This window comes from Pundamilia nyererei, unplaced genomic scaffold, assembly GCF_000239375.1.
Source record: "Pundamilia nyererei isolate P.nyererei 1_Seehausen unplaced genomic scaffold, PunNye1.0 scaffold00199, whole genome shotgun sequence".
Lineage (NCBI taxonomy): Eukaryota > Metazoa > Chordata > Actinopteri > Cichliformes > Cichlidae > Pundamilia > Pundamilia nyererei.
Genome location: NW_005187600.1, coordinates 316,906 through 344,447, shown reverse-complemented (window position 1 = coordinate 344,447; position 27,542 = coordinate 316,906). Strand labels below are relative to the sequence as shown.

General features: G+C 41.7%; 2 protein-coding genes across 3 annotated transcripts in view; one reads left to right on the top strand and one right to left on the bottom strand.

Moving 5' to 3' along the window:
* The window catches only part of tnni3k (TNNI3 interacting kinase), a 13,141-nt gene extending 1,251 nt beyond the window's left edge, over nt 1-11,890 (top strand). The window contains exons 4-25 of the mRNA XM_005747501.1: nt 1,333-1,430; nt 1,701-1,811; nt 1,885-1,983; nt 2,080-2,218; nt 2,404-2,548; nt 2,630-2,734; nt 2,827-2,921; nt 3,009-3,158; nt 3,237-3,320; nt 3,406-3,462; nt 3,977-4,069; nt 4,150-4,207; nt 4,303-4,497; nt 5,205-5,309; nt 5,396-5,448; nt 6,618-6,670; nt 7,176-7,308; nt 7,642-7,751; nt 9,200-9,259; nt 9,350-9,519; nt 10,539-10,618; nt 11,611-11,890. Of these exons, the coding sequence (XP_005747558.1) occupies nt 1,333-1,430; nt 1,701-1,811; nt 1,885-1,983; nt 2,080-2,218; nt 2,404-2,548; nt 2,630-2,734; nt 2,827-2,921; nt 3,009-3,158; nt 3,237-3,320; nt 3,406-3,462; nt 3,977-4,069; nt 4,150-4,207; nt 4,303-4,497; nt 5,205-5,309; nt 5,396-5,448; nt 6,618-6,670; nt 7,176-7,308; nt 7,642-7,751; nt 9,200-9,259; nt 9,350-9,519; nt 10,539-10,618; nt 11,611-11,690 (2,273 nt within the window). The 3' untranslated portion in view covers nt 11,691-11,890. The remainder of the gene's footprint in view (nt 1-1,332; nt 1,431-1,700; nt 1,812-1,884; nt 1,984-2,079; nt 2,219-2,403; nt 2,549-2,629; nt 2,735-2,826; nt 2,922-3,008; nt 3,159-3,236; nt 3,321-3,405; nt 3,463-3,976; nt 4,070-4,149; nt 4,208-4,302; nt 4,498-5,204; nt 5,310-5,395; nt 5,449-6,617; nt 6,671-7,175; nt 7,309-7,641; nt 7,752-9,199; nt 9,260-9,349; nt 9,520-10,538; nt 10,619-11,610) is intronic.
* A 117-nt stretch (nt 11,891-12,007) lies between these two features.
* On the bottom strand, nt 12,008-25,492 carry erich3 (glutamate-rich 3). Of its 2 annotated transcripts, none has more exons than XM_005747499.1 (14): nt 25,298-25,492; nt 23,926-24,019; nt 23,709-23,834; nt 23,520-23,591; nt 23,270-23,398; nt 20,656-20,814; nt 20,177-20,377; nt 19,669-19,849; nt 19,370-19,556; nt 18,169-18,401; nt 17,943-18,083; nt 17,404-17,757; nt 16,096-16,230; nt 12,008-16,014 (listed from the first exon to the last, which is right to left on the bottom strand). In XM_005747499.1, the coding sequence occupies exons 1-14, from the start codon at nt 25,315-25,317 to the stop codon at nt 12,812-12,814; spliced, it is 5,235 nt and encodes a 1,744-aa protein (XP_005747556.1). In that variant the 5' UTR covers nt 25,318-25,492; the 3' UTR covers nt 12,008-12,811. The 2 variants fall into 2 exon arrangements, with proteins under 2 accessions (XP_005747556.1, XP_005747557.1); XM_005747500.1 differs by having other exon boundaries at nt 18,172-18,401.
* Nucleotides 25,493-27,542: the final 2,050 nt, after the last annotated feature.

Sequence of the window (27,542 nt, the reverse complement as noted above, 5' to 3'; positions counted from 1 at the left end):
GAGTCTTTCACAACAGTGTGGAGGAATTTTAGCCCACTCGTCTTTCCAGAATTGATTTAATTGAGTCACACTGGAGAGTTTAAATGGTAAATGGACTGATTCTTATTCAGCGCTTTTCTACTCTCCCGGAGTACTCAAAGCGCTGTATACAACATGCCTCATTCACCCATTCGCACCCACTCATACAAGCACTTCTAAACACAAGTGGAAACTAAACTACATTCATTACATTCACACTCCGATGAACGCATCGGAGAGCAACTTGGGGTTAGTATCTTGCCCAAGACTGGGGAAGCCAAGAATCGAACCACCAACCTTCCGATCAGTAGCTGATCTGCTCCACCACCTGAGCCACAGCGACCCCAAGCATGAAGTTTAAGCATGAACAGCCTGTTTGAGGTTATGCCAAAGCATCTCAGTCTGTCCAGCCTTTGACTAGACCGCTTCTAAACCTTTCAGAGGTGGGTTTGCTGGTGTGTTTCAGATTATTAATCTACGGCATAACCCAGGTGCAACTGAGCTTCAGGGCTGGATATTCTCCTTTGGGATTTTATGGTAGAGCATTCATGGTTCCATCAATTACATCAAGTCGTCCAGGTCCTGAAGCAGGAAAGCAACGCCAGACTATAACACTACCACCACCATGCTTGACTGTTGGTATGCTGTGTTAGTTTTACAGCACACGTAAGGAGACTCAAACCTTCCAAAGTCTTGCTTTTGTCTGGTCAGTCCACAAAATATTGGGATATGAGACGAGCTTCTGTGTTCATTTGGTCAGCAGTGGTTTTCTCCTTGGAACTTTCCCATCGATGGCATTTTTGCCCACTCTCCTATTGTTGAATATTCTTCATTTGTGGATAATGGCTCTCGCTGTGGTTTGCTGCAATCCCAAAGCCTTAGAAATGACTTTGTAGCCCTTTCTTTAGATCATAGCTGTGCTGGGGTCACTGTGCTGCTTTTTCAGAGGTTTTTCCAACTATTTAAGTGATTTCCTGATTCAGCGGATCTGGCAGTAATCCAGTCTGGGTGTGGCAAGTGAAATTGTATTTGAATTTGTATTCACTTGAGTTAACTGTGTCTAATATTAAATTTAAGTTTAATGATCTGAAATATATATGCAGAGAACTACGAAATGAAGATGGGGTTAAATACTTTATCACATCACTGTACATAAAGGTTAAATATAGACGATAATAATGCAACTAAAGGCTAGAACTGTGGTTTCTCTAGTTTTTCATTCCAGTCCACCCTGTTATTTCATTTGCAGTAAATATAATGTTTTGTTGAAAGGAGCTATTTCACTGGTGCATAATGTGACATATTTGTGTCCAGGGAACAAGGCCCATATGCGCACCCTGATACTCAAAGGCCTGCGTCCTTCAAGACTGACCAGGAATGGATTCACTGCTCTCCACCTGGCTGCTTACAAGGTGCAGAGAAGTAAAGGGCAGTAACGTAAACTTCAAGGTGGAACCGTGTCCATGTCTTGCTTTTGTTATGCTATATGTTATCTGGTTGATAGCTTTCTAAATTTTTACCACATGGTGGAGTGCAAGTGCACACAAAGGTACCATGGACATAGCTTCATGTTTTTAGTTATTAATTGTGATAATACTGCAGATTAAAAATGACATATGCTTATATTGAACCCTGCAGGATCTGTGGAAATGCAGTATTACTGTTTTATTTGCATGCTGCAGGATAATGCTGAGCTGGTGACTGCACTTCTCCATGGTGGGTCAGATGTGCAGCAGTTGGGATACGGTGCTCTCACAGCCCTTCATGTTGCCACACTGGCCGGGCATCATGAGGTGAGAGAAAATCATCAGCCGTTATGGACCGTGTTGATTTCGTACCTTGACCTGTGGCTATTTCCACCTCCAGGCTGCAGACATACTTCTACAGCACGGAGCCTATATTAACGTTCAGGATGCTGTCTTTTTCACCCCACTGCACATTGCTTCCTACAATGGCCACGAGCAGGTAAACTCCTCACGTTAAACTTCATGTGGGGACAGCATCTTTGTAAACACCTGTATTTGTACTCTGGGCTTCTTCTGGTCCTCTCCTGTTTTGTAGGTGACGAAGCTGCTGCTGAAGTTTGGGGCAGATGTGAATGCAAGTGGTGAGGTGGGTGATCGCCCGCTGCATCTGGCTGCTGCCAAGGGCTTTCTTGGTATTGTCAAACTGCTGCTGAGTGAGGGAAGCAAAACTAACGGTAGGACCCGAGACCTTGAGAGGGCTCTGATCACATTTGACATGGGTTGATGGTCTGTAAGAGAAACTTGATGGTTGATATATTGATACAAAAGCATTTAAGCTTTTTCCTTCTTCAGAAGCCACAGAGAAGCTACTTGAATTCTAAATTTGAATTTCCTCTAACATTTGTATTCTCCCCACCAGTAAATGCCCAAGACAATGAAGATCACGTCCCCCTCCACTTCTGTGCTCGTTTTGGTCACCATGAAGTTGTCCGCTTTCTTCTGCAGGGCAGCTTTGATGTACAGCCTCACTCTGTGAACATCTACGGGGATACGCCGTTACACTTGTAAATCATCTGCAGTGTTAGAGGTCTTCTCTGAGTTTTTGGTACATGACATGAATTGCAATGAATGCTATGTTTCATCAGGGCCTGCTACAACGGCAAATTCACAGCCGTGAAGGAGTTAATACAGTACTCTGGTACAGACAGTCTTTCAAAGGAGAACATATTCAGTGAAACAGCACTTCACAGGTATATTTAGCTTTATTTATAGTGTGCAAAAACACATTTCACAGCTAACGTATTGCTCTGAGGTGATGTTAAATTCATATCTCATGTCACAGTGCATGCACCTACGGGAAAGATCTGGAGATGGTCAAATTCTTGTTGAGCCAGAGTGCCATGAGCATCAACTATCAGGGCAGAGACGGACACACAGGTGAGACCTCGTTTACTAATTGATTTATTCATTTCTTACAGTGCACTGAGTTTCATTATTATCTGTGTGTCCTGTGGTGTTGTTTAGCTCTGCACAGTGCCTGTTTCCATGGCCATATCCGCCTGGTACAATTCTTGCTGGACAGTGGTGCAGACATGAACCTTGTCGCCTGCGACCCCAGCAGGTCCAGTGGAGAGAAAGACGAACAGACATGCCTCATGTGGGCTTATGAAAAAGGTCTGCTTAGACTATTATGAGCTCGGCAAGCTTGGAAAGCTGAAATAAATGTTGCTGCTCACTTACTATTTTTTCCAGGTCACGATGCCATAGTCACCTTATTAAAACACTACAAACGTCCAGATGACTCTCCTTGCAATGAGTACTCTCAGCCAGGAGGGGGTTAGTCACCACTTGAAATATATTATCTGGATTAAAATCCCCACATAATCTCCTGTTAATGTGTCTGAACATGCATCTCTTCCAGATGGCTCCTACGTCTCTGTTCCGTCTCCTCTAGGAAAGATCAAAAGCATGACTAAAGGTACTGAGGTGGAGTGAAGCACAGCTGATTTCCAACATCGCTGACAGCTCACGAGGCAGTGCACGCCACGTCTGCTGCCAAACGAAGGGGTTTAGCTGCTGATAATAACACTTGGTGTCTTTTGCTGTGAAATTGGGGGTGGTGTTAACTACAGATGCGTCTCCAGCATAATAAATTGATATGAATTTGATAAAACACAGCTTGAAACTGTGTAAATATCAACGTTTGAAATTGGAAAGCTACATTTCAGGGAATGATATAAAGGTGTCAAATGTTTTACTCATGCCAAAATTAATTGATTTAAATGTATTTTAATTGCTATACATGCTACATGTGCCATCTATCCTGTGACCATTATAAGAATGTTATTTGATTTAAACCTTTGCAATGCTCTTAAAATAACACATCAAAATAAAGTGTGTCTATTGCAGGTTCAACAGGAAAATGTGCAGGCATTTAACATAAGCAACATTGTGCCTTGTAGGGTTAATGATTATTGAAATTTTCCTTTCAGAGAAAGCAGAAGTTCTTGTGCTCAGGGCCAGTCTTCCATCTCACTTCCACCTACAGCTGTCTGAGCTGGAGTTTAATGAAATTATTGGATCGGGTGAGTCTATTTCCTGTTGTTTTCTCCCCCCCCATCTAATGTGCTTACAGATCTGATATTATTATGTGTGTCTCACACAGGCTCCTTCGGAAGAGTCTACAAAGGCAAATGTAGAAATAAAATTGTCGCCATAAAGCGGTATTTATTCACACAGCTGACGATATGCTTTTGGATTCATCTATTAGAAGGTGGAAAGATCTAATTGACCCTTGAATCTTTAATGTCTTCTGTAGTTATCGAGCGAACACGTACTGTTCAAAGTCAGATGTAGATATGTTCTGCAGAGAGGTTTCCATCCTCTGTTGCCTCAATCATCCCTGTATCATCCAGTTTGTGGGAGCATGTCTGGACGACCCCAGTCAGTTTGCCATCGTTACCCAGTATGTGTCTGGAGGCTCATTGTTCTCCCTGCTGCATGAGCAGAAGAGGTGAGGAAGTTTTTGTGAGTTATTTTGGGAATTATCATGTCTTAGCAATTTACCTGAAACCTTAACCATACATTACTACTTAACTCTAACCTGGATAGCATAAGTTAAGAATCCCAATATGGGCCTTTACTTTTTGTCTCTAGACTTCGAACATTCTGACTGAGTAAATCGATTTGTGCCAGAACAACATAAATATATAAAGTATGCACACACAAACCCAAACAGTTCAGTTAGAGCTCTCCCCTTCTTCATGCACCATTACCGAGTCATCTTTGCCATTACATACAAACTCAGCATTATAGATGCTACATACGTTCTACTATCTATTTCTAGTAATCTACTTCCAAATTAAAAAAGGAATCCTAAATAACTTAGTAGAACTCTGGTGCAGTGAAGTAAGTAATAATCGTCCTTATAAACAGGTTGTAAAAAGAGGTCAGACTACTTTAGGTAGTTACTTTGAGGGGTGTGCACGGCGCAGTTGACTATTTCGGGTCCCATTATCATCCTCGGAAGTGTCCCCTCACCAGTCTCTTCCCCTCAGCCTGAATCATCATTGATCCAGATGAAGTGTTCTGCTAACTGTGTGGCCAGGTGATGTCTTTATAGGCTGTCCTATTGATCTGTGTAAAGAGCTGTGTGTGATTGGCAGGGGTCATTGATCTAGTACTAAGTGGTTGCTGCTTTAATGATGTGTCAATGGACAGGCTTATCGACCTGCAGTCCAAGCTCATCATTGCCATTGATGTGGCCAAGGGCATGGAGTACCTGCACAACCTCACACAGCCTATTATCCACAGGGACCTCAACAGGTAGGTGCCACAGTGGAAACGTATGTGCTGGAATGGAATTGGAGAATAACTGTTGTCACTGCAAATAATACATGTCTTCCTTCCAGTCACAATATTCTGCTATATGAGGATGGACACGCAGTGGTGGCTGATTTCGGAGGTGAGGCCATAGATGATGTTTTCTTTATTCTTTTCTATTTGTCCAACTAAAATGTTACAAATGTTATTAGCAACAAATAAAATAACTTCCAGTAACGTGATAAATGTAAATGCTATAAGAACTTTTCCAATCATAAGCTGATTTAAAAGGTCTACCTTCCCGACTTGGTTTTCAGTCGCAAAAAACACGAGGAGAGCTGGTCGTAAAATTAGCATTGACCCATCAGCAGGACCGGTAGCTACTCCTTTGTGCAAGAAGGAACTGCCAGAGCTCCGCAAACATGACCTCCACTAGGCTGCTCTTGCATATTTCTGAAGCGAATAGGCGCCATTGGTGGACCGGCCAGTTGGGTTATTTTCTGGAAAATACCAGTGGAGCTACACGGTGATGGGGTTCAGCACAGATCCCACTAAAGGAAGTTGTTTCATGCTAATGGAGTCGATGTCCAACAGTTTGATTAGAAACATGCGTATGAGGAAACTGGTTGAGGCTGTTTTCTGGGCTCTGGGAGTGCTCCTCCTGTTTCTCTTTTCACAAAGCAGATACTGGTCCTCCTGCTGGGTTAATGGGCTCCCAGTGTTGCTTCCATACTCTTGAAACCGTGTTGGAAGACTCAGCAAACCTTCTTAAAAAAATGTATTAGATAAAAGTTGTCTTGCGAGACTGCATTAGGGATTTTTAAAAACTCATCTAAAAAGCTAGCAGAGGCTTGATGGCTAATTTCTCGCTTTAATTTTGCAGCAGTGGTTAAAATTAGTAAGTTTAGCCTTGAAAAAAAATGAAGGGCTAGCACTCATTTAACTCAAAATCAAAATTTAAAAAAAGTCCTACAAACAATAAAAGATTTGGTTCCAGGCTGGTCAATGCTGACACTTTCTGCTGTTCCTACGAACAGATCAGATCCATCCACTGAACCGAGGTTTGATGGCCCAGAGCTCCAGTCGAGCATATAAAACCAGTCCATCAGAAAAGTTTATTAACAATAAAATCTGCTCTTGATCTGTTCAGCACACTTAGCCTGACTTGGTCTGTCATGACGAGTAGCTCAATATTTATCTAATTCTAGGTTCACTTACCCAGGAACACTTGTGCACTTGTGCTGCTGTTACTTTGCATTTTTCAGCCTGTAAATTGCGTGATGTTATAAATGTCGTTGCCTCTCTCTGCAGAATCCAGATTTCTACAGTCTGTTGAAGAGGACAACATGACCAAGCAGCCAGGGGTCAGTGCTGTTTGCTCTTTCACGTTTACTTGATGACAGGTGCAAATTCTCATGGAATGAGTTTTCTCCCCTCTTTAGCCAAATACCTCTGACACCATCTGCAGCATCCATGAAAGACTGAGTGACTTTCAAAATTTAAAGATAAAAAGTATAAGCTGTTGTTTTGTTGGACTTCAAGTGAGTGCTTTCTCTGGCAACTGCCATCAATTATCTGCCAGCTAAAATAGAAAAGTGCCTTCATGCAGAATTTGTATGAATGTGCTGACTCAATCCTGCACAGTGCTTGGCCTGCAGTTTGGTGTTAAGTGTGTTTCATCTCCGGGGAGCTGCCTGTTATGATGATCTACTTGCCCTTGCTGGGACACAGCGTTTATGGTTTTAATTGGGCTTCATTTTGTTTGCATACGTGTGTGCTGCCATTAAAGTAGACCAAATTTTAAAAATACACGTCCGTCCTCACCTCTTGAGCTTTCAACAATCTTTATCTCCACATGTGTTTTGGCAGAACCTGCGCTGGATGGCTCCTGAGGTGTTCACCCAGTGCACTCGCTACTCAGTGAAGGCGGACATGTTCAGCTACGCCCTCTGTCTGTGGGAGCTGCTGACAGGAGAAATTCCCTTTGCTCACCTGAAGCCTGGTCATTTTTCATCAAATGAGTTCAAACAGAAGTTAAATCAGTGACATCTCGTATTGCAAAATTAGTGCCCGATTCATACATTAGCCAAAAGACTGTCCACATGGTATTTTAGAGTTTTCAGACTTTTCAAGAAAACATTCAGTAAATGCAAAGACATGAGCTAGCTCATCACCTCAGTGCAGAAATGTCTGATAATTAGCAGTAAACAAAGCATGCATACATTCTACTTGCACTACAAGCAAATACTAACCACCACAAAAGTAAAATAGATCACAAAAGCAGTTCAGATAACACTTTTTCCAGCTGAATTTAAGATATTTGTTTTCTCCTTAGCTGCTGCAGCAGCAGACATGGCCTATCATCACATCCGGCCTCCTATTGGTTACTCCATTCCCAAACCCATCTCTGCACTTCTGATGAGGGGCTGGAACTCCTGCCCAGAGGTAAACGGCCTGATTGTGCTGAAAAGTAATTACTCGGATAATAATGGATTGCATTTATATAGCGCTTTTCGGGACCCCTCAAAGCGCTTTACAATGCCACTATTCAGTCACTCTCACATTCACACACTGGTGGAGGTAGCTACAGTTGTAGCCACAGCTGCCCTGGGGCAGACTGACAGAAGCAAGGCTGCCATATCGCGCCATTGGCCCCTCTGGCCGTCACCAGTAGGTGGTGGGTGAAGTGCCTTGCCCAAGGACACAATGACCGAGACTGTCCAAGCGGGGCTCGAACCGGCAACCTTCCGATTACAAGACGAACGCCCAACTCTTCAGCCACGATCGCCCCGCAACTTGTTCTTAAATTACAGCTCGTCAGGATATACTCAACTATTAAGAGCTTTATTGTATTAAAATCTAAAATACTATGATGTCATCCATATTATATCAGCCATTACTATATAAACATAATAAGGCTGTGAGAGTCACAGGATGCTGAGTCAGCTGCTCCTTCAGTGCACAAGCAGCAGTAATGAATGAGAGAAGCTGATCCCCAGATGACAGATTATTGCATCGCTGTTCACATCTAGGAGTACTCAGGACACTGATGATCCTCCCTCTGTGCTGTGGTGTTTATAACTAGCTGGGATTCCTCTTCTTTTCTTCCCCTTAATGTTATCACACGGCTGATCATGCGGGCACATTTTCCTCTCAGTGGTACATCAACTTCCTGTTTGCTAACTAGTTATCTGTTTACTTTTGTGATCCGCTTGTCCCACTTCAACGTCATGGAAGCATTTATTTAACAAGAGCAGGCTGCCACAGGATCTTACATGCAGGCTTCTCTCCTGGTGCCTCACCTGTGCAGTACACTGGTTCTCACGTGGTTTTCACACTGGGACATGCTGTACTGTAGATTTCCAGATGAACGGCCGTGACATCTGTGTAATTTAAACTTGTTGAAAGTGCAAACTGTTGCTTTTGAAACATACATATGTACATTTTTTTTTAAATTTCCTAAAGTTAATAATAAATTGCTGTAAAACCTTTTGAAAACATAATGTAGGGAAAAGGTTTTTAAAAACGTGTATTCCATTTTTATATATCTTTAAGTGTTTCCTAAATGTTATCCTACATTTGTTTTGGTCTTGGCTTCAGTCATTGACATGCAGACAGACGCTCTCTCTGGATGTGATGTATAATTGAACAGCTTTGCAGGGTGGCAGTGTTTGTTCTCTTACAGCGAGGCGAGAGATCTGAGGGCTGCTTTTAAAAGCACAGGTCACCTTTGCCTGGTGTGTGGGTGGACTAAAATAAGCAGAATATCCACGCCAGTTTTGGAGAGAATACACCTGTGCATCTTTTTGGGGATAGGCCTGATGCATGTCTGAGTGTTTATAAAAATGCTAAAATAAATATAGTTTCCTTTCTTTTTTCTTTTGAAATTTTAGGACAGGCCTGAATTCTCTGAAGTGGTTTCCAGCCTGGAGGAATGCCTGTGCAATGTTGAGGTACATAATCTGCCACATATAATTAAATGCCTTCTGCTGTGCATGACATGCATGTTGTAATAATTACATTTTCTCTATTATGTATCACAGCTGATGTCTCCAGCTTCCAGTAACAGTAGCGGCTCCCTCTCTCCCTCCTCCTCGTCTGACTGTCTGCTCGGGCGAGGAGGACCCGGCCGGAGCCACGTGGCCGCCCTGCGCTCTCGTTTTGAACTCGAGTATGCTCTCAGCACTCGCGCCTATGCTTTCTGGACCCAGAGGTAAGACAACTCGAGCGTCTCCTTAAACAGGTGGGAATAATTTACTGCACGGTAACCACACTCGCACTCATTTGGTCCTCTGCTGCTGGCCAAAGCCCACTGTGGTTAATATCTTAATTCTCTAACATTTCTTTCTGGCTAAGACGGACGCGTTTTCTTTAGTTTGCTAGCTTTCTAAGTTTCTGATTGCTCCTTTGAGAGCACATCCCTGCCAAGGCCATAAAGAAAGTGGATCTCGAGCCAAACCAATATTTAGAAAAGGCCAGTTTTGAGATGAAAATATACAACAATGTATATGTGAGTATATACAATAAAAACATGTCTGGGCTTATTCGACAAGAACATGTGATGTAAAAGCAAATCCTGTAAACACTTTCAACAACTGTCATGCTGATAACAAGCAGGCAAATTGAGCAACTCCATTCAGTGGGGAGTAGAGTTGCTCGGATACCAACCAGGAAGCAAAGGAAAGCAAATGTAATAAAACAGTCCTGTCATTCTGACTGTGAAGGAAGGCCTCTGTTAGACACTTGTCTTTGAGCTTGTTTGTGTGTGTGCATGAGAAGAGTGAGAGCCTGGTAACAGTCAATATGGAGTACTGAAATTAGACAAGGCCCTCTTTGTAAATATTGTCCTCCAAAAAAAACAAACTCCTCTGCAACTTTCAGCCACATTTAGTGTCATGTTTCACAGATCGTAAATATATTGTAAAAAACTTCAGAAATCGGAGCAATGAAGTCAAATTCCTTAACCTAAATAACCTTTTCCTATTATTATGTCTCCTTATTATGAGCTGGGGTTGCACATTTATACCTGTCATGAATTTTGTATGCAGCACACCTGCAGAGAAAGTGAAAGTAGGCAGCTATTGAGTCTGACATTACATATTGAGTTTCTTTGCTTGGAGCTGCCTTCGTCTCATCTGTCTTTCTCCCTGTAAATGCAGCAGTATATATTCCAAAGTATTGTTTTCCAGTAGATTAATGAACAAATGCTGAGGATGTTCTTTTTAATTTCAGTGAGCAGCGCAGAGCATCTGGAGGGCTTTCACTGGAGGAACTAAGAAGGAGCATGCAGTTCTCTCCCATCGATCGAAATGGTTTGTGTGCATAACACAGAGTCAGTAACACTGTATGATTACACAAATTACTTTTTAAGTAGATCTCTTGCATTTCAAAACTTTTGTGTTAGTGCTTGTCATCATTCTGAACTTGAATGTGGCCCAATTTTTAACCCGTTTTTAAAGCGGCTGGTTTGGTATACAGTCACTGGCCACTGCATTAGGTGCACCTGCTGATGCAATGCAAACCTCTAATCAACCAAGCAAATACATTTAGGCATGTAGACATGTTAAAGCGGACCTGCTAAAATTCAAACCGACCACTAGATTGATGAAGAAATGTGACTGAAGTGATTTTGAATGTGACATGGTTTGTTGGTGCCAGACTGCCTAATTATTTTCAAAGCTGCCGGATTTTCTCACACAACCATCTCAAGGGTTTATAGAGAATGACCTGGAAAAAACAGAAAATACCCAGTGAGAGGCAGTTTTATGGGTAAAATGCTGTGTTGGTGCCAGGCGTCAGAGGAGAATGGCGTGACAGGAAGGCAACAGGAACACAGATAACCACTTATCGATCGTTGCTCAAGAGTTGGCAGTTCGTCTTGTAATCGGAAGGTTGCCGGTTCGAGCCCCGACTCCGACAGTCTCGGTCGTTGTGTCTTTGGGCGAGACACTTCACCCCAGTGTCCGGCAGCCTCGCCTCTGTCAGCTGTGGCTACAATGTAGCTGCCATCACCAGTGTGTGAATGTGTGGATGACTGAATGTAGTGTATACAGGCCATTTACCATTGCAGCAAAGAGCCTATAACAACAGAGAGAGTCACATTGTTGGTAGACAAGTATGAAACTGTTTCCTTGAGTCAGCTTGTTGAATCTATGGCCTGAAGACTTAAAACAGTTTTGATGGCAAAAAAGAAGAATTCTAGCAAGGTGTATCTAATGAATTGGCCCATCAGCCCTTGAACTGTTATTTGTCCTTCTTAACCACCACATTAAAAAAAAAATATCCTTGTTGTTCTCATCCTCAGGGTATGTGTCTGATCCCATGAGCACCATGAGATTCTGTTCCTCCCTCAGCAGCAGCGGCAGCTTTGAGGAAAGTAACTGAACCCTCCCCGAGCTCCAGACTCTGTTATTATCATCTTATTAATACAGATAGTTGTGTATTTTGTGACATTTTTGATGTAATAAATAAATCTTTAGAAACTGCATATGATGATAATTGAGGTTACCTGTTATTTGGTTATAACATAAGGTCTATGCATGATCTGTTTGTGAACTGAAACTTAGTTACACTGTTTTTTAAAAACGCACATGTAAAACAAAGTTTTCTCTTTATTCTTGTTCTTGATTATAAATTTAAATGTAAAGACATTTTTTTGTCAAAAAAAATACAGAAAACTTTGTATTTTATTTTTGTCTGATTGTTTTTATTTTTAGCTGGAAAATCACAGAAACTTTCGGTTACTGACAGATATCAAATGAAACGATTAAGCCTCGCAAACCCAAGCTAGCTGTAAAAAAAGACACAAGGGAAATGCAAATACATGTTAAACATATCAGTGGAAGTAGAGGTAGAGTTAGCAGCATTACAAACAACAACTGTGCTTACATTTGACAATCAGCCTAATGATGAAGATTGAGCTTTGCGTTCTTGTTGTTCTACTGTATATTCTCCTAGCTACTGCGATCCAGTAATTATGTGAGTGTGCTGACTGACTGATGATGCCATTAACAGTGTTCGATTACAGATCTCTGCTAAAGCTGCACCACTTGTACCCAGTCAATGGAAATGTAAAGAGTACCTGGGGCAAGCTAAAGACGTGGGAGTCCAACATCTATGAATTATTCAACCACGTGTGAGTGCGCGAGTATCTGTTTTCAGGTGATAGCTGATAGCATCTGTACACGATACCTCATATCAACCAAGAGCTCTTTGTTACCAACAAAAGGAAGAGATGATCTATTGTAAACATTTCATGCAGCAGTCAAAACTCATTATGTGGATTCTTGATGGTGAAAGATGATGACGGTTTACGAGGCTGCTGTAATTTAAAGGCAGAAAGCACGAGACAGCGGAGGGCATGTCACATTTTGTCTGAAGCCACATGATTGTCTGTGCATCGAGAATCTACAAACCTTTCATTTGTACAACTTGACTTTAAAATTAAAAACTAAAAAAGAAGTAAAGCTTCACTTTCCCTCATTGTCACTCTGACCGGAGCGGCTCTAATGCCCGCTCTCAGCACTCGCAGCAGTCAGTAAAGGATATGAACTGTGAGCAAACAACGTGTCATCCACTGAAAAGGCGCTCAGCCGGTCTTTACTGAGCGTGTGTTTGATGTCGTCGATCAGCTGCAGGTCTTTTCTGTCTCTGCTGACGCTCCTGTCTGACGCTTTGCCTTCGATCTCCTCGTTGCGCGAGTCCTCCGGGCTTCCATCGTCAGACTTCGATGTTGTAAAATCAGTTGTTTCTGTAACTTCTCGACTTTGCTCGTCTGCTTTTCCCCACGTTTCATTGACATCTTCGGTTCCGAGTGGGCTCGTGGACTTATTACCTTCTTCAGTCTGCGGCTCTGTTACATTGAAGTTGTTATCGATAGTTTTCTCATCAGGTTGGCTCTTAGAAACACTCGCAGGTTTTTCAGTGGCTGAATGAAGACTACCTGAAGTGCTTTCCACTTCAGTTTTGGAAAAAGCATTCTCCTCATTAATTCCTTTCTCTGCACTTTCTTGACCGTTACACTCTTGAAGAGATCCCATGCTTCCTTTGTGCTCTTCTGACCTCATCTTCTGCAAGGCTTCAGACTTCTCCTCACTTTGTTCAGTTTGAGGTTTTAGTATTAAGTCTTTCACTTCAGCCTTCTCCTCCACTTGCAGTTCATCTTCAGCGTCCCTGTAGGCTTTCACCTCATCTTCAGACACCCTCACCATCTTGAGTGGACTGTCTGATCCTGGCAGCTCAGTAGATTTTGTCTCTTCTTTATTTGAGCTGGACGCTGGAGTGTCAGTTATCTCCTCCCTCATATCCTCCAGTGGTTCAACAAATGTCTCGAAAAACTTTGATGACTGGTGCTTGTTGACCCAGTTACTGACTAGATCTGTGCTGTCTTCTGCTGCCAAGGCCTCTGGACTTTCTCTACCAGCTGCGACAGTCTCTTCTGTATAATCAGCCTCATTGTTTTGAGGTTTGAGCAGCACACTTGCTCCTTCCTCCGAGGCCTTACTCGCTTCTTCTGCGTCTACTCCATTTTCTCCGTTGGCAGCAGAGAGATCACCACCGACTGCATTTTCGTCAGTCTGTGGGCATATGTCAGACTTTGTATCTTTGCTTTCTTCATCTAATTTGGAAGCCAGAACATCTAAGTCAACAGCAACCGGTGATTGTTCCTGATTCCCTGAAGAAACAGCTGCGACCTCATCCACGTTTTCCTCAGCGCTGCTCTCCTTTTTTACCAAGTCTGGCTCTTTGTTTTCATTATCACAGTCAGATTTGTTGCCATTTTGATCTTGTTCTGCTTCCTCGCCGTCTTTTCTGTCACCTAATTTAGGCTCCGCTTTCATTTCTGTACCTGCTGTCTCAGGCTGTGAGTTGCTTGGAGTTGATTCATCATTTTTTCCCACGCTGTCACCCTCAGCATCACGTTCTACCTCATCAGCCCCGGGAGCCTGATCAACCTCGTCAGCATCGTGTTTTTTAGCACCTTCTTCAGACTCCACTGCGACTTCTTTAATGTCTGCGCTCTCGTCGTCAGCAGGCCCGTCTGCTTTGCTTTCTTCGTCACCCTCTTCTTTGGCTTTCAAGTCATTTTTGTCTTTTAATTGAGACTCTCCGTCGTCTTCATGATTATTGCTCTCGGCTTCAGTAGAGATCTCCCCGTTTTCAGCATTAATTTCTTCTTTTTCACTCGTGTTGCTGGTTTTTCCAGCATCTTGCTCAACACTCTCAGCCTCTGGCGTCTCATCAGCTGATTTAGTCCCATCTGCTGCTTCATTTGCACCAACATCTGCACTTTTCTCAGCTTCTTCTGTGGTCTCAGATATTTCTTCTCCTTCTTCTACAGGTGCTTCACTTATGTCCTTTTCCTTGTCATCCTCTTCATCATGTTTCTCTTTGTCTTCACTTTTCTCAGCTTTGTTCTGATTTTCTGATTTTTCTGCCTCATCATCATTTTCTTGAACAGCTGGTTTACTCTCATTGTCATTGTCACCCTCACTTTTATCACCTACTTCAGATTCTTCCAGTTTGTTCTCAACACACTCACTGTTCTCATCATTTTCTGTCTTTTCTTCAACTTTCTCGTCATCGGCGACTTTATCCTCCTCGCTCAAAGATTTCACAGCTTCTTCTTCTTCGTCTTCCTTTGTTTTAAAGCCATTTTCAGCACTTTCTGCTGTGTTTTCCTGCTTGTCTGTCCCTTCATCTTCCTTACTTTCCTCATTACCCTCTTCCTCATTTTTAACCTGTTCATCATCATCTCTTTTCTCAGTATTTTCATCTTCTTCTCCTTTATCAGAGGTTACATGAGTTTGTTTCTCCTCCTCTTCTTTTCCACCCTCCTCAGTTTTCTCTTTGCCTTCCTTTTCACCTGTTTCCTCAGATGCTCCAGTCCTCCTCTCCTCTCGCAGCTCGCACTGTTCGTGACTCTCATCCTCTAATACTTGTTCTTCTTTAATGTCATCTTTACTGCTTTCTTCTATTGCATTTTCCTCACCTGTATCTGCTATTTTTTCAACTGTGGTTTCTCCACTCCCACTTGGCGAGCTGCTCGAGTTCTCTGCATTGACTTCGGTTTCTGACCCTGCAGCTCTGTCCTCGCTGTCTGCCTGCTCCTCCTTTTCTGCGTCACTTACAGGTGCCTCTTCATAGCTGAGGGCCTCTTGCTCCTTTGAGGACTCTGCTTTTATCTCTATTGTTTCTCTGGCTGTCACTGCCTCTGCATTATCAGGCGCTGCTGTCTCATCAGTCTTTTTATCCGGCTCTGATGACTCATCCTCCTCACTGCTTTTTGCCCCTTGCCCGGTCTCGTCGTGCTGAACGTCAGTCTCCTCAGCGGTTTTCTCCTTTCCTTCCTCTTCCTCTGCAGCCTCAGTATCAGCAGTTTCAGCTGGGGTTTCTTCAAGAGGCTCAGTTGTCTTGTCATCTTGTGTCACATTTTCTTCTTTCGAAGGATGCAAAGCTTCACCCGTTTCCTCTGATTTATCCTCCTCTTCTGCAGCCTTGTCATCTTGCTCAACCTTCTCATCTTCAGTACTGTCGCTGTTCTCCTGAGGCTCCTGCTCATCATCTCCACTCTGTTCTTTGGTTTCGGGTAAATCTTCCTGTGTCTGTGCCACCACCACGTCACCAGCATCGCTTTCTTCACATTCTGCCTCTTCTGCAATGGTCTGCTGTTGTTCTGTAGGCGTGACAAGCTTGACTGGAGCTGCATCTGCAAAATACAAAATGGACTTTCAAAATAAAGAACAGTCTTTGTGCAGTTTATGAATTAATTCTAATACAGATCTGATACCTTTGTTGTCCTGTTGAGGGCCTTTATGTGTGGACTCCTCCTCCTCCTCAGTGCTGGTGTCACTCAGCTCAGGCTCGGAGCTGCACTGGGACTCCTTCAGTATGGCTTCTGACAGTTTTTCTTGCACAGATTTGGCTTGAAAAAGAAGGACCAGGACACTTGTGATCATCCTTCTCTGGGACATGTTAAAGCTTCAAAATTAATTTGTCTTTGATGACAACAACAATAAACACCAGTGCAGATTTATTTATCTCCTTTTTTAAGCAAACATCGTTTGTTCAAGTGCATCATAGCAATGGCACTGGACAAAAACCCACTCCTGCTTCAAAGAGGGTCAAGGAGCAAATAAGAAGTGTCCAGAATTTTAACCTCCTAAGACCTGAACTCTTTCACGACATGCATTTTTAATTTCTCTTTGCTTTTTGGGCTGATTGGGACCTGATGAATGTAAAAACAAAAAATTACCTGATTTTTATTTTTTTACCTGATTTTGAGATCCACATATGAGGACATTCATTTAAATTTCGACAGAACAGTAACAGTATAATGTCCCTGTAAGTGGATATCAGGCCCTTGTAGAGCAAAATTTAGTATTTTGGTCCAGACAACCCAAAATGTGACGTCCACATATGTGGTCACAGGAGGTTAAATGACTGAGGAATTTAATGTATTTGAGTGACAGATAAATATCTCTTTAATCCTTCCAGGTGAAAACACAAAAACAGTGCGAAGTCAGTGATTCTCGTCCATTTCTGCTTGTTCTGCTGTAGAACATGTGGAAAAGTAACTTACTGCGCCCTGAAAACATTCGAGGTAAAAAGAAGGAAGGGAAAAACAAAGCAAATCTGCTTTTCTTTGTCATGCAAAAGCAGATTTCTTATGATAAATGAATGAATATGCAGCAGCTCGTCACAGACGCATATTTTGAGCTGCTCTACAGTATGCAAATACTGGGATTTTTTCTTCACGGCTGCTTACTTCTTCCTCGCTGATTGCAGTTTCACCCCTGGTGTTGCTTGCCTTTGTTTACTTAACTATATATTTACACATTATTTTTAGAAACCCAAACCAAGACAAAAGTATATAAAAAAAAATGTGGATCAGATAGAAAATGAATCATTGCGATGGCACACATGTATTTTTCCACTATTAAAGTTTTTATTTGAATCATTACACGCTGACGATATTGTAGCAGTATGACATTAAGCTATTCTGCTCTGATTGTATTACAGCGCCGTATTTAAGACATGTGACTAACTAGGTGGTCTTGAATGTTGTGTTTTTGTATATTCTTTGTTTTTTACTCACCTCTCTCCTGTTCCTCCTCCTGGTTGCCCTCCTCTACAGGCTTCTCAGCATCTTTGTCATCACTCTGTCTAGTCTCACTTCCTGAGGGGACGCTGGTGTCAGATATTTCTATCTCCGTGCTGTCCCCAGCACTGTCCATGTGCGAGTCTTGGGCCGCAGAAGACTCAGCTTCCGTGGCAACATCTTCTTCTGGATTTGGTTCATCTTTTTCCTCGGGCTGAGCGATGGTTTCCTCCTGACGGTCCTCTTTCTGTTGCTTTGCCTTATTGTCCTCGTTGATGTCTCTTGTGGCTTCAGCATCACTCTCCTCGTGCTCGCTGCCCGAGGAGCTGGAGCCTGAATGAGATCTCATGTCTGCGAGTAAGTTACACATGAACACCAATAAGTACTCTACAAGAAGGGAAATGCACATTTAAACATTTCAAAGGATGGTTTTGTTCTGTAATTAAAATACTTTGTGTCTTAAAAAAAGATTTTAAATATTTAAACATTGTACAGGGATGTAAGCTTTATGTGTACAACTAAGGTGATTCACCCACCATCCCTGTCATCATTGTCAGTCTCAGAGGCATCCCTCTCTTTAACCTGCCTGTCTGTTGCACCGGTTGGAGATGGGGATTTCTCTTCTTTTGCCTCCTCTGCAGCTCCCTCATCGTCTGCTTCAAAGTCTTCTTCATAATCTGAAGCAGAGAATTACAGATACAGACTTCGGTATGCGCGGCACACAAATCTTTAGTTTGTGCTCAGATGCACCAGTTTTTGTACCACCTCTGCCTTTTTCCTCATCGAGCGCTCTTTCTTCTTTGACCGGAGTCTCCATGTTCTGCGGCTCACTGGTTTCACCCTCCAAGTGGGAGCCAGCATCCTCCCCAGTCCTCTCCGTCTCCATCTCACCTTCATCTTTTGGGCTGTTGACTGATTCCTCTCTTCTTGTATCCTCCTTGATCCTCTTTGGTGGAGGAGTGGGCTTTTTGTCCAGTCCCATTGCTATGATGCATCTGAACAATGAGCAAGAAGTCTGTTTAAAAAGTAATTTTGTTCCTGTTTAAATAAATCAATCAATAAACCACCCAGAGAACGAGTGGGGTGCATTCAAACCACCACACTGAACACAGTAATCTGCCTATGTTGTAGTTCATTTATATTCTAATTTCACTTTAAAATCATCAGTATGCAGGGATAATCTTGTTGAACAAACTGTGTATCACAAAGTTTCTTTCCACAGAGCTTATTTTGTGGATTTATCCAAAATCCCACCGGCTTTTTTTCCAGGATAACCAAGGCGGGCTAACTTCTAAGTTGGCCTCCAAAAAAAGGTCATCTATGGGACACTCTAGCCACTGTGGACTGCTTAAATATAGAGCTACAACTAGCAGACCATTAGTTTAATGTGCAATAACATTTGAAAATGGGGAAAACTGTTTATATGGTCGAAAAATGCCAATTAATTTTGCTGCCAGCCCGTTTAAAGCTCAAACACGGTCCTGTTAGACTAAATACACACTACATGGTTTGGTTTCCAGAAGACTGTAATGTTTGTTGTACTTACTTTTGAACAAAACCAGGCTCTCTGCTTTCTCTACATGCAGTTTATATGCTAAACTAAAGTGGCTGACAGAAGCTTATCATTTATTCATGAGTAAAAATGTTAAACTTTTCCTTTCACATGTCTCCTTTTTGTTGTTCACTTTGTTTTATATTCAACCTTTTGACCTGATGAATGTAAAAACAAAGAATTACCAGATTTTTTTTTTACCTATTTTTTGTTTCTGAGAAAAATGAGAGCCACATATGAGGATATTCGTTTCAAATTTAAATAGAACAGTAGCAGTATAATGTCCTCGTAAGTGGATATCAGGCCTTTGAAGAGCAAAATTGAGTATTTTGGTCTAAATAACCCAAAATGTGATGTCCACGTATGTGGACGCCAGGTCCTAGGAGGTTAAAGCTTCTGTAGAGATCTCACTTGTAGCATGGAGAGGCCCCCTCGACGCCGGTGAAGCCAAAGTGCCCGTGTTTGCCGCCGAGTCGTGAGCCTTTCCTGTGTTTGAACTCGCAGCAGGAGCTCAGCCGCTCCACCTGCAGCCCATTCAGGAAGAAGGTCAAGCTGAACGGGAAGCCTCTGTGTCGACGTGAAATAAACTGGAAAGTTTCTGAAGCAGAAATGATGAGGCACAAAAAGCCATTCTGAGTGGTTTGGGGTATCTGTCAGTGTATATTTACATATACAAATCCAAAAAACACAACCCGGTTTCACACACTGACCCCCTTCATGAAGCTTTCCCTTGTACACACACAGGTTCTCTCCTCCACAGTGCTGCTGAAACACTTTGACGTCGTCCCTCATGTCGGTCAGGTCGCTGGAAAGACGCACCGTTTTGCCAAAGTACACCATGTTGACACACACTCTGCTTTGGTGAACAGAGCTCCTCAGCAGTGGGGCGTCCTGGGTGGAAAAAGTGACACGTTTTTGGTGTGTTATTTACTGATTAAAGATATTTTACATTTATATTTGAACTTCCTGATCCAAACTCTGATGTTAGCGATACACAGAGGTGGATGAGATTTGTTTCTATATCATAAATATAATCAAGGACGCATTAATACTATTCATTTGTCAACTTTGTCATGAACTGTCTCAGAAAATGCGTGCCATGCACAGGAAATGCTATTTGTTGTTCCCGATTTATCCAAAGGAAGTGCGGTTTAATGTTTGTTGTGGATACTTTTGTTGCCAGGGAAATAACGGAGGACAGATAAAGACCTAACTCACGTCAGCTCCACTGGAGGCGGTGGTTGGGCGCAGTCTGCGGCCTCTGACAGTACTGCTGGCAGTGCCCTTTAACCCTCTCTCTTTCCTCTTCGTAGCTGGAGGCACCGGAGTGACAAAGTTGTTGATAACTGGGAGGCAATAGGGCGAGATGCCATGGGAGGCCTCCACTGCAGTCAGACGTCTCCGAGGCTCTTTGTCCATCTGGTAGGAAGGTTAATGCAGTCTTTACTCTGGTTCTGCTGATACTGATGCTCTGTGATTGTGGCTTCTCTCCATGCAGTCAACTATAGGTGTGATTCTATCACTTATTTTTCATGCTGAGGCCTACATCTATATCTCTACACTTCTAATAGGTAGTTTCCAAAAATACAGTATGAAAAAAAAGAAATTGCAACTTCATATCGCTTGAAAATCTAATTTGTCTACAGAGAAAACGCTGTGACTCATATACAGGTGAGTATCTTGAGTCTCACACTCACAGTGCAGTTGAATGGCAGGTGGTTGTCATGAGAGGATTGGAGCAGTCTGTAAGGGGAGCTGTGTCTGACCGAAGCCGTGGTGCTGTTACTGTGGATCGGTTTCAAGCGCACGGGCCTCTGCATCTTCCCCGGGGCCGTGTTGGGTCGAGATGAGCTCGGCTAAAAATCGTGTTACAGACATTCAGTTTGCATTCTGCTAATTATGCAGTTCTGCTAATCTGCACTGCTCCCGAACCGTCACTATGGTGCGCTTTTACAGTGATGCCATACTGTGTTTCCTTTAACACAAAGCGACCTGCTCATTATGTTGGTGTTTTGTGAAATGAAGCGTATTTGCTATTCAAACTTTTCTTTCCTCGGGCTTGTCATTCGTTGCTGAATGTAAAAAGCAGTTCTTTTCTAATCTAATCTTTATCTTTTAATTATATTTTATTCTTGGTAGTATAATCACATTGTTTAAATAGTTTTTAATTTTTTTTTATTGTTAGCGATCTTTAACGTCTCCCACTACTTTTAAAAACTGCAAACTTCTTAATAAACTCACAAGAAATCATGATGACAATAAACGTATTCAAAATGCATGTTAGCTATTAGCAACAAATCCCCATCGATGTATATCAGGCAAGGCTCAGCGTGCTTTCGTATGTGCTTTCTGTTGAGTTAAGGTGGGGTCAAAGACAGGAGCGATCACAGCGATCAAAGACAGGATTACTGGCTCTATTTATTCTGGCATCAAGGTGTGTGACTTTTTATGTTTCAAAGATAACACACAGCTAATCCCAGCACTTCACTCTGAACACTCGTCTGCGCACAAAACAAACAGCTGAAGCTGGAAGTCTTCATACTAAAATGGCAGTGTCAGTATAAACATGGCAACTATCAGGATGCACAGGTTATAACATACACTATAGCAGTTTGTCACCTGGACATCATCTCCTTACCTGCAGGTCAGATTTTCCATGTTTGCTCAGGTAACATTATTCGTGTTACAAAGAATGCAAATTTTTCTGCCCGTCTATAAGATGACAATTAAGAAACAAAACAAAACAGTTGACTAACTAATTGACTAAATGCAAGTTCTTCAATGAAATAATCAGTTATACATTTTGGAAAATGCAAGATGTTTGCTTCTTAAGAGTTAGACTAGAATCTAAGGACATAATAAAAATATAATCCAAGCCTTAAAAGGAGGTGACCTGAGATGAACAACGGGACATACTACACTGTATGTTTCTTTATTTCCTACAAAATACACCAAAATGCAGAAGCAGTGTGTGAAACACGCCATGATTCAACGACCTTTAGCAGCAATAACTTGAAGTTTACTGTTTTCATCTCTCACATCGCTGGGGAGTAGTTTCGGCCTGCTCTTCTGTACAGTGTTGCTTCAGTTCACTGAGTTTTGCAGGCATTCTTTTAAATGCAGCTCTCTTCAGGTCCCTCTATAGTATTTCAGTCGGGTTGCAGTCTGGACTTTGGGCTGTTGCACCACCTTGATTTTCTTGTTCAGTCACGCTCTTGTAGGTTTGCTGCTGTTCTTGGACTCAGTTTCCCGTTTCAGGGCACAGTTTGGTTCAAGCTTCTGTTGTTGGACAGGTGGACTCACATTTGTAACTCTAGAATATTTGTACTGGTATAAAGGGATCAACGCCTGGAGGTGCCTGTGGCTGCAGAACAAGCCCAAACCCAACTCCACCAATGTGCTTGACTGTTAACACGAGGTATCTGTGGTGATGTTCTTTGTTTGGTGCTGAGCGTTATGGCCAAACATCTTCACTTTGGTGTCATCTGTCCAAAGGATGTTTTCCACGTGTGAATGATCTTTCTCACTGTAGAATGATGGACTTCAAATGATTTGAAACTCGACTTATACTCATTGATGTCCTCCTCCCTTGGCTTTGTGTTAACACGCACCTGAAGGCTTCACACTAGCAAACTGCCAAAACTTCTGCTTTTTTACAGATGCTCACACTTGCTGATGATGAGTTAATTGCATTTGATAGGCAGCACCTGTCTGCTACTTAGCCTCCCATGGAAGGAGGAACAGTGTAGTTGGTACACTGATTCTGTTTTATGTTAAATATATCAGGACAATGTGCTGCTTTTCATCTGAGGTTGTTTTTCAAATGATTTTTTACAACCTAGTGACTTTTTATTCTGTTTTATGTGCATAAAACCTTAATAGAATAGAAAGGGTGTGCTTTCTTATCTTATCTTATCTTATCTATATGTCCGTATCTATATCTATCTAACATCTGTTATAAAGTCATATACAAAAGAACGCTGATTTCTTATATATTTATTGCACTAAATGAATGTATTATTTATCAGAGCAGTTCTGTTCCCAGTTTCAGTGTACACTACAGGAAATGCAGTTTCATCTATTTCCACAAATAAATACATAAATAATCGTCTCTCCCACTTACACTGACGAGCTTAAAATTGCTTCTTCAACAAAAGGTTGCTGCTTCGAACTCATACATAATTCTTGTAAAACCATCAGTGTAATTTTTTATCATTGTATCATGTTTAAAGACACTAATCTACTTTGTATGATTAATTAAACAGTCACACTCTAAACAATAAACACTGAAGCAGTAGATTTAATACCCACCGACTCAGAGGAGTCAGAGTGCTCCCCCTCGGGCCCAGAGTGCTGTTTCCGGATGCCCCTGGCACCCTCGGGAGGGTGTGGAGACAGGATGTGGACAATGCCTTCCTCATACCTTTTAGAGCGCTCCACCTGCCAAACAACACCATTCATTATTATATAGTATGTAGTGATATATGAGAAGTTTTCCAGTATAAATTAGGAATCCTACAAAATAGGGCAGCAAAGCAGTGTTTATATGTTAAAGACGTACCTTGATCTTATGCACTCTTTCCCTCCTTGCAAACTCCTCCAGTTTTCTTTTGATCTCGATTTGGTGGAGACGCTGTGTGGGTGGAAAAAGGACAAATTATCAGGATTTATTGCATAAGGAAAATTACACAGATTACATGACAGTGTTTTTTCCTTTGACTTTGTCTCATTTACACCATGTTCTTCCCACCTCCATCTCTAGCACCTTGTGGAAAATAGCCTGTGCCAGACATTCTCGAACGTGTCTCTGGTGCGCTCTCTGGATCAGCTTGTGTCTGTACTCCTTGTCCGGGACAATGCGCCCACTCCTGGTGATCTAATAACAACAATAATATCAACAAAATTCAACCCGTCGATCGATATTTTTAACTGAATTTCATAATTTTGCTTTAAAAACCTAAACGCACCAGTCCTGCTCTCTGCAGGTGTCTCCTGATTCGAGTGCTGCTAAAGTATCCAGCAAGATGTTTGTCTGTGAGGCTGTTGTAGGTCGAAAGAAGTCTGCAGAGACAAAAACACAAGTATTTAATCCCAGTCAGCACTAAACAGCCACAGTTCAGGTGAGGGGGAGCGTGTAAGCCGTGTGTTGATTAAAGCTATCGGAAAACCGGAACCCTGATCAAATGCTTTACTGGGGCACAGCGCCGTGTTTGTTTGTTGGCAGTTGTTCTCTTGTCCTCATTAACGAGACATCAGCTCGTCCCTAGAGCGGCCTGTGTGAAAGCAGTATTTTTTTTCCAATACAGATTTGATTTCCACCGGCATTTGTGTACGACACAACAGGATCTTACAATTATAGAGTCTGTTACAGGTGTCTGATTACCTACAGGAATGAGAGGGAACGGCACACTTAGCCCGGGCTGCACTGGGCTTGTTTGTTTCTGGTGCCCTGGATCACAGCACTGCATTTAAAACTGTCATTCTAGACGTGAGTTTTTTATGAGCAGGTGAAGTGGAGGCACATGGCTGCAAAGCAGTTAAGAGGCATCCTACTTGTCATGACAGAACTTGATGAGCTCTTATTAGTCTTTGCAAATAAGGAATAAGGAGTCAAGCACTTTAAAAAAAATAGTTTATGTTACAGTATGAAGGTATCCTGTAGACAAAAATCATGCTGTGTGCATTCTCTTATATACCAGTATGGGGGAAAATGCAGCAGCACAGAGAATCTCACCTGCGTGTGTGCACATCTCGTATCCTTGTTTTAACACTTATTTATGCACACACTATTTAAACTTGTATTTCCTTAACTTACAGTCTGTCACCCATCGCTGTGCGTTGCGTTAAAACCACTGAGAGTGTTTTCCTCTGAAATGTGGTGCATTAAAAGTAGCATTAGATGGAAAACCTCAAATCTGAAACTTCTGTTTCAGCTTCTCTCTGGTTCTAGTGTCACTTCTTGTTCATAATAAAACTGCCTATGAAGTTTTCTTTGACTCATTTGTGGGTTTGAGTGGACCCGTTAGCACGCACAATAACATTTGCCTCATTGCTGACTATATTGACAGACACTGTGGGTGACTCACAACCACTTTTAAACTGTTTCTATAAGCAGGGCAGGCATAGTTTAAGAGTTAAATGGGCGTTCTTGCTATTATGCAGCTAGATCTTTAATATTAGCATGAAGTCAATTTCCAGCTTTTCAAGCAGTTGAAAAACATGAAAAGAAATGTGCCGAGGTTAACTGGCGTAAAGCCTCCGAGGGGGGGAATCAAAACTCATGCAGCTTTAACCAAGCGGCTCCCTCCTCTTTGAATAAAACACATAAATTGCTCTTACCCTGAGTTGAGGTGACTCATGGCTTTCAGTCTGCCCTCTCTTTAAAATTCCCCCCAGCGTCTGAGATATGGAGGCAGGGCACTCGGTGCTCGTTGGGAGACGTTCAGGTTTACGTGATGTCAGAACAGACGGGAGTTGTTATAAAGTGAGGAAGGTCAATTTTGAGCGGAGTCGGACTGAAGCTGCACTTCTCCCACAGCGGAACTGATGACAGTCCCTGGTTGCCATGGCGAATCACGTGACGTGTCTGCCAGCAGGGCTGGTTTCCACTTACAGATTCCCACTGACACACGCACACGTCCGTCCCAAACTAATGATTTATATACATCTGTCAGTTTTTCATTAAGAGCACCAACTACTTCTGTCGGTTAGCTTCCTTAATTTGTTTATTTTTTATTTATTTTATTGTAACCTTAAATGATGAGAAAACAAAATAAGAAGCAGTTAGTTATCTGTTGTTGTTATTAATGCCACTGTTTAATTTGCACTTTGGTCAACGCCCTGTTGTTATTAAATGTGCTTTATAAATGAATAAAAAAATAAAAAAATAGTTACAAGTTTCACATTGAAAATCTTGTTTAAGCACATTTGCAAAATATATTTTTTGACAAATGGACAAAAGCCCTTTTGAGACATAAAATATATGATTATAAGTGATAGATATTCTAATAGCAGGGAAAGCTTCAATGTGAAGCAAAGCTTAACTTTTTGTGCAAAGTTATCTTACTAATGCAGTGAAGTGAAATATACAAACCTATCAAATTGATATAAATATGCTCTTTTATTGCGCAGATTGAGATTTAAGAACCATGTTTGACTATGTACTAAATAAGTAATGTACTTATTTTTTAACATATCTACCTACCTTTTATCTGTGTATGTACTTTGTAGTAGTTTTCAACTTGTAAAGCACTTTTTAAAGCTGAAAGTACAGACAGAGGGTTTAAATCTTATTTCTCTATGTTTTAAAAACTTGTAATACAACTTATATCCTGTAATAAAAAAACTGTTCTCATGTGAATGCCAGGTTTTAAATTATTTTAATACAGCTTTAGATGAAGAATTTGTATGTGCACAGAAGCAGTGTGTGAAAAACCAAGTACACCTGAAGCACCTTCAGAAGCAATAATTGTTTTCTGTGTTTGCAAGTATATTTATGCACAGCTGTCTTAAGGTCTCCTCACAGCATTAAAGCCATGCTGAGGTCTGAACTTTGACTGGGCCATTGCAACAACTTGATCCTTTCCTGTTTCATTCAGCCTCTTATTGATTTGTTGTTGTTCTTAAGATCATCGTCCTGATGAATGATCTGGTTTGGTCCAAGTTTTGGCTGTTGGACAGACGGCCTCACATTTGACTCCAAAATCCTTTGGTAGCAGAGGAAAAAAGCCAAACTTGGTCAGTCTTTTCAAATAGCCCTGTTATGAACTTTAACATTTACTGAGGCCTCCAGAGCCTGAGATATAACTCTTGGGCTTCTCGGTGTTCTGTGTTTTTGTTCATCTGAGGTTTTGTTTAACTCATTTTAAGACCTGTTTTTGTCCTGGTACCAAAAACCTTACTGAGTGAGGGCATGCGTGATTAACTGTAACTTTGTATTATAAGATACAAGTTGTATTGCAAGTTTTCATTAGTAACTAAGTACTTATTCAACTTTTGGCCCATAATGTTACAAAAGTTGAAGAAACTTTGTCATAACATTTGTCTATTTGTAAGACAATCATGTTGTTCTCTTTACAATGAAGATCAAATATTAAAATCTGAAGAACCTCTAGCATCTTATGTAATGTTGCTTTACAGCCCATGGCTCTCTTATATTTCTGCATAACTGCTTTTGAAATTCACAGCTGTAATATTGGATCTTTATATTTAATAAAAACATGAAGAAATCTAATATTTTTATGTCATTTGTTTAAAGGGTCCCTCTCTAGCTGTTGTTGGGACTGTTAAAATCACAGTGTTTTAGGTTTAGCTTTCTATTCAGAACTAAAATAAGCAAATCTTTAAACACCACTATATCATTTCAAAAACAATCTGTTTAGGTTGCAACAAATCAACAAACAAACTTAGTGGGGTTAATATTAAAAGTTAATAAAGCACAATATATTTATGCTCACAATGTGATGCTACTAGCGAGCATTGTCAGTGTCCCTGGGAATCTAAAATGGTGAGTGTAGCACAGTCCTGCTGCTGTGGAAATTCCCTGAGTGGAAGCTACAGTGGCGTGAAAATCAGTGCTCTCTCC

What these genes read in the sequence shown, in the direction of transcription:
- erich3 (XM_005747499.1), bottom strand. Translation starts at nt 25,317, where the DNA reads ATGAGTCACCTCAACTCAGG. An exon ending in ACAAGGTGCTAGAGATGGAG is followed by an intron (nt 23,592 to 23,708) that starts GTGGGAAGAACA and finishes CCACCCACACAG; the next exon opens with CGTCTCCACCAAATCGAGAT. An exon ending in GGGGCCTCTCCATGCTACAA is followed by an intron (nt 18,402 to 19,369) that starts GTGAGATCTCTA and finishes CTCATTGTTCAG; the next exon opens with ATGCATCATAGCAATGGGAC.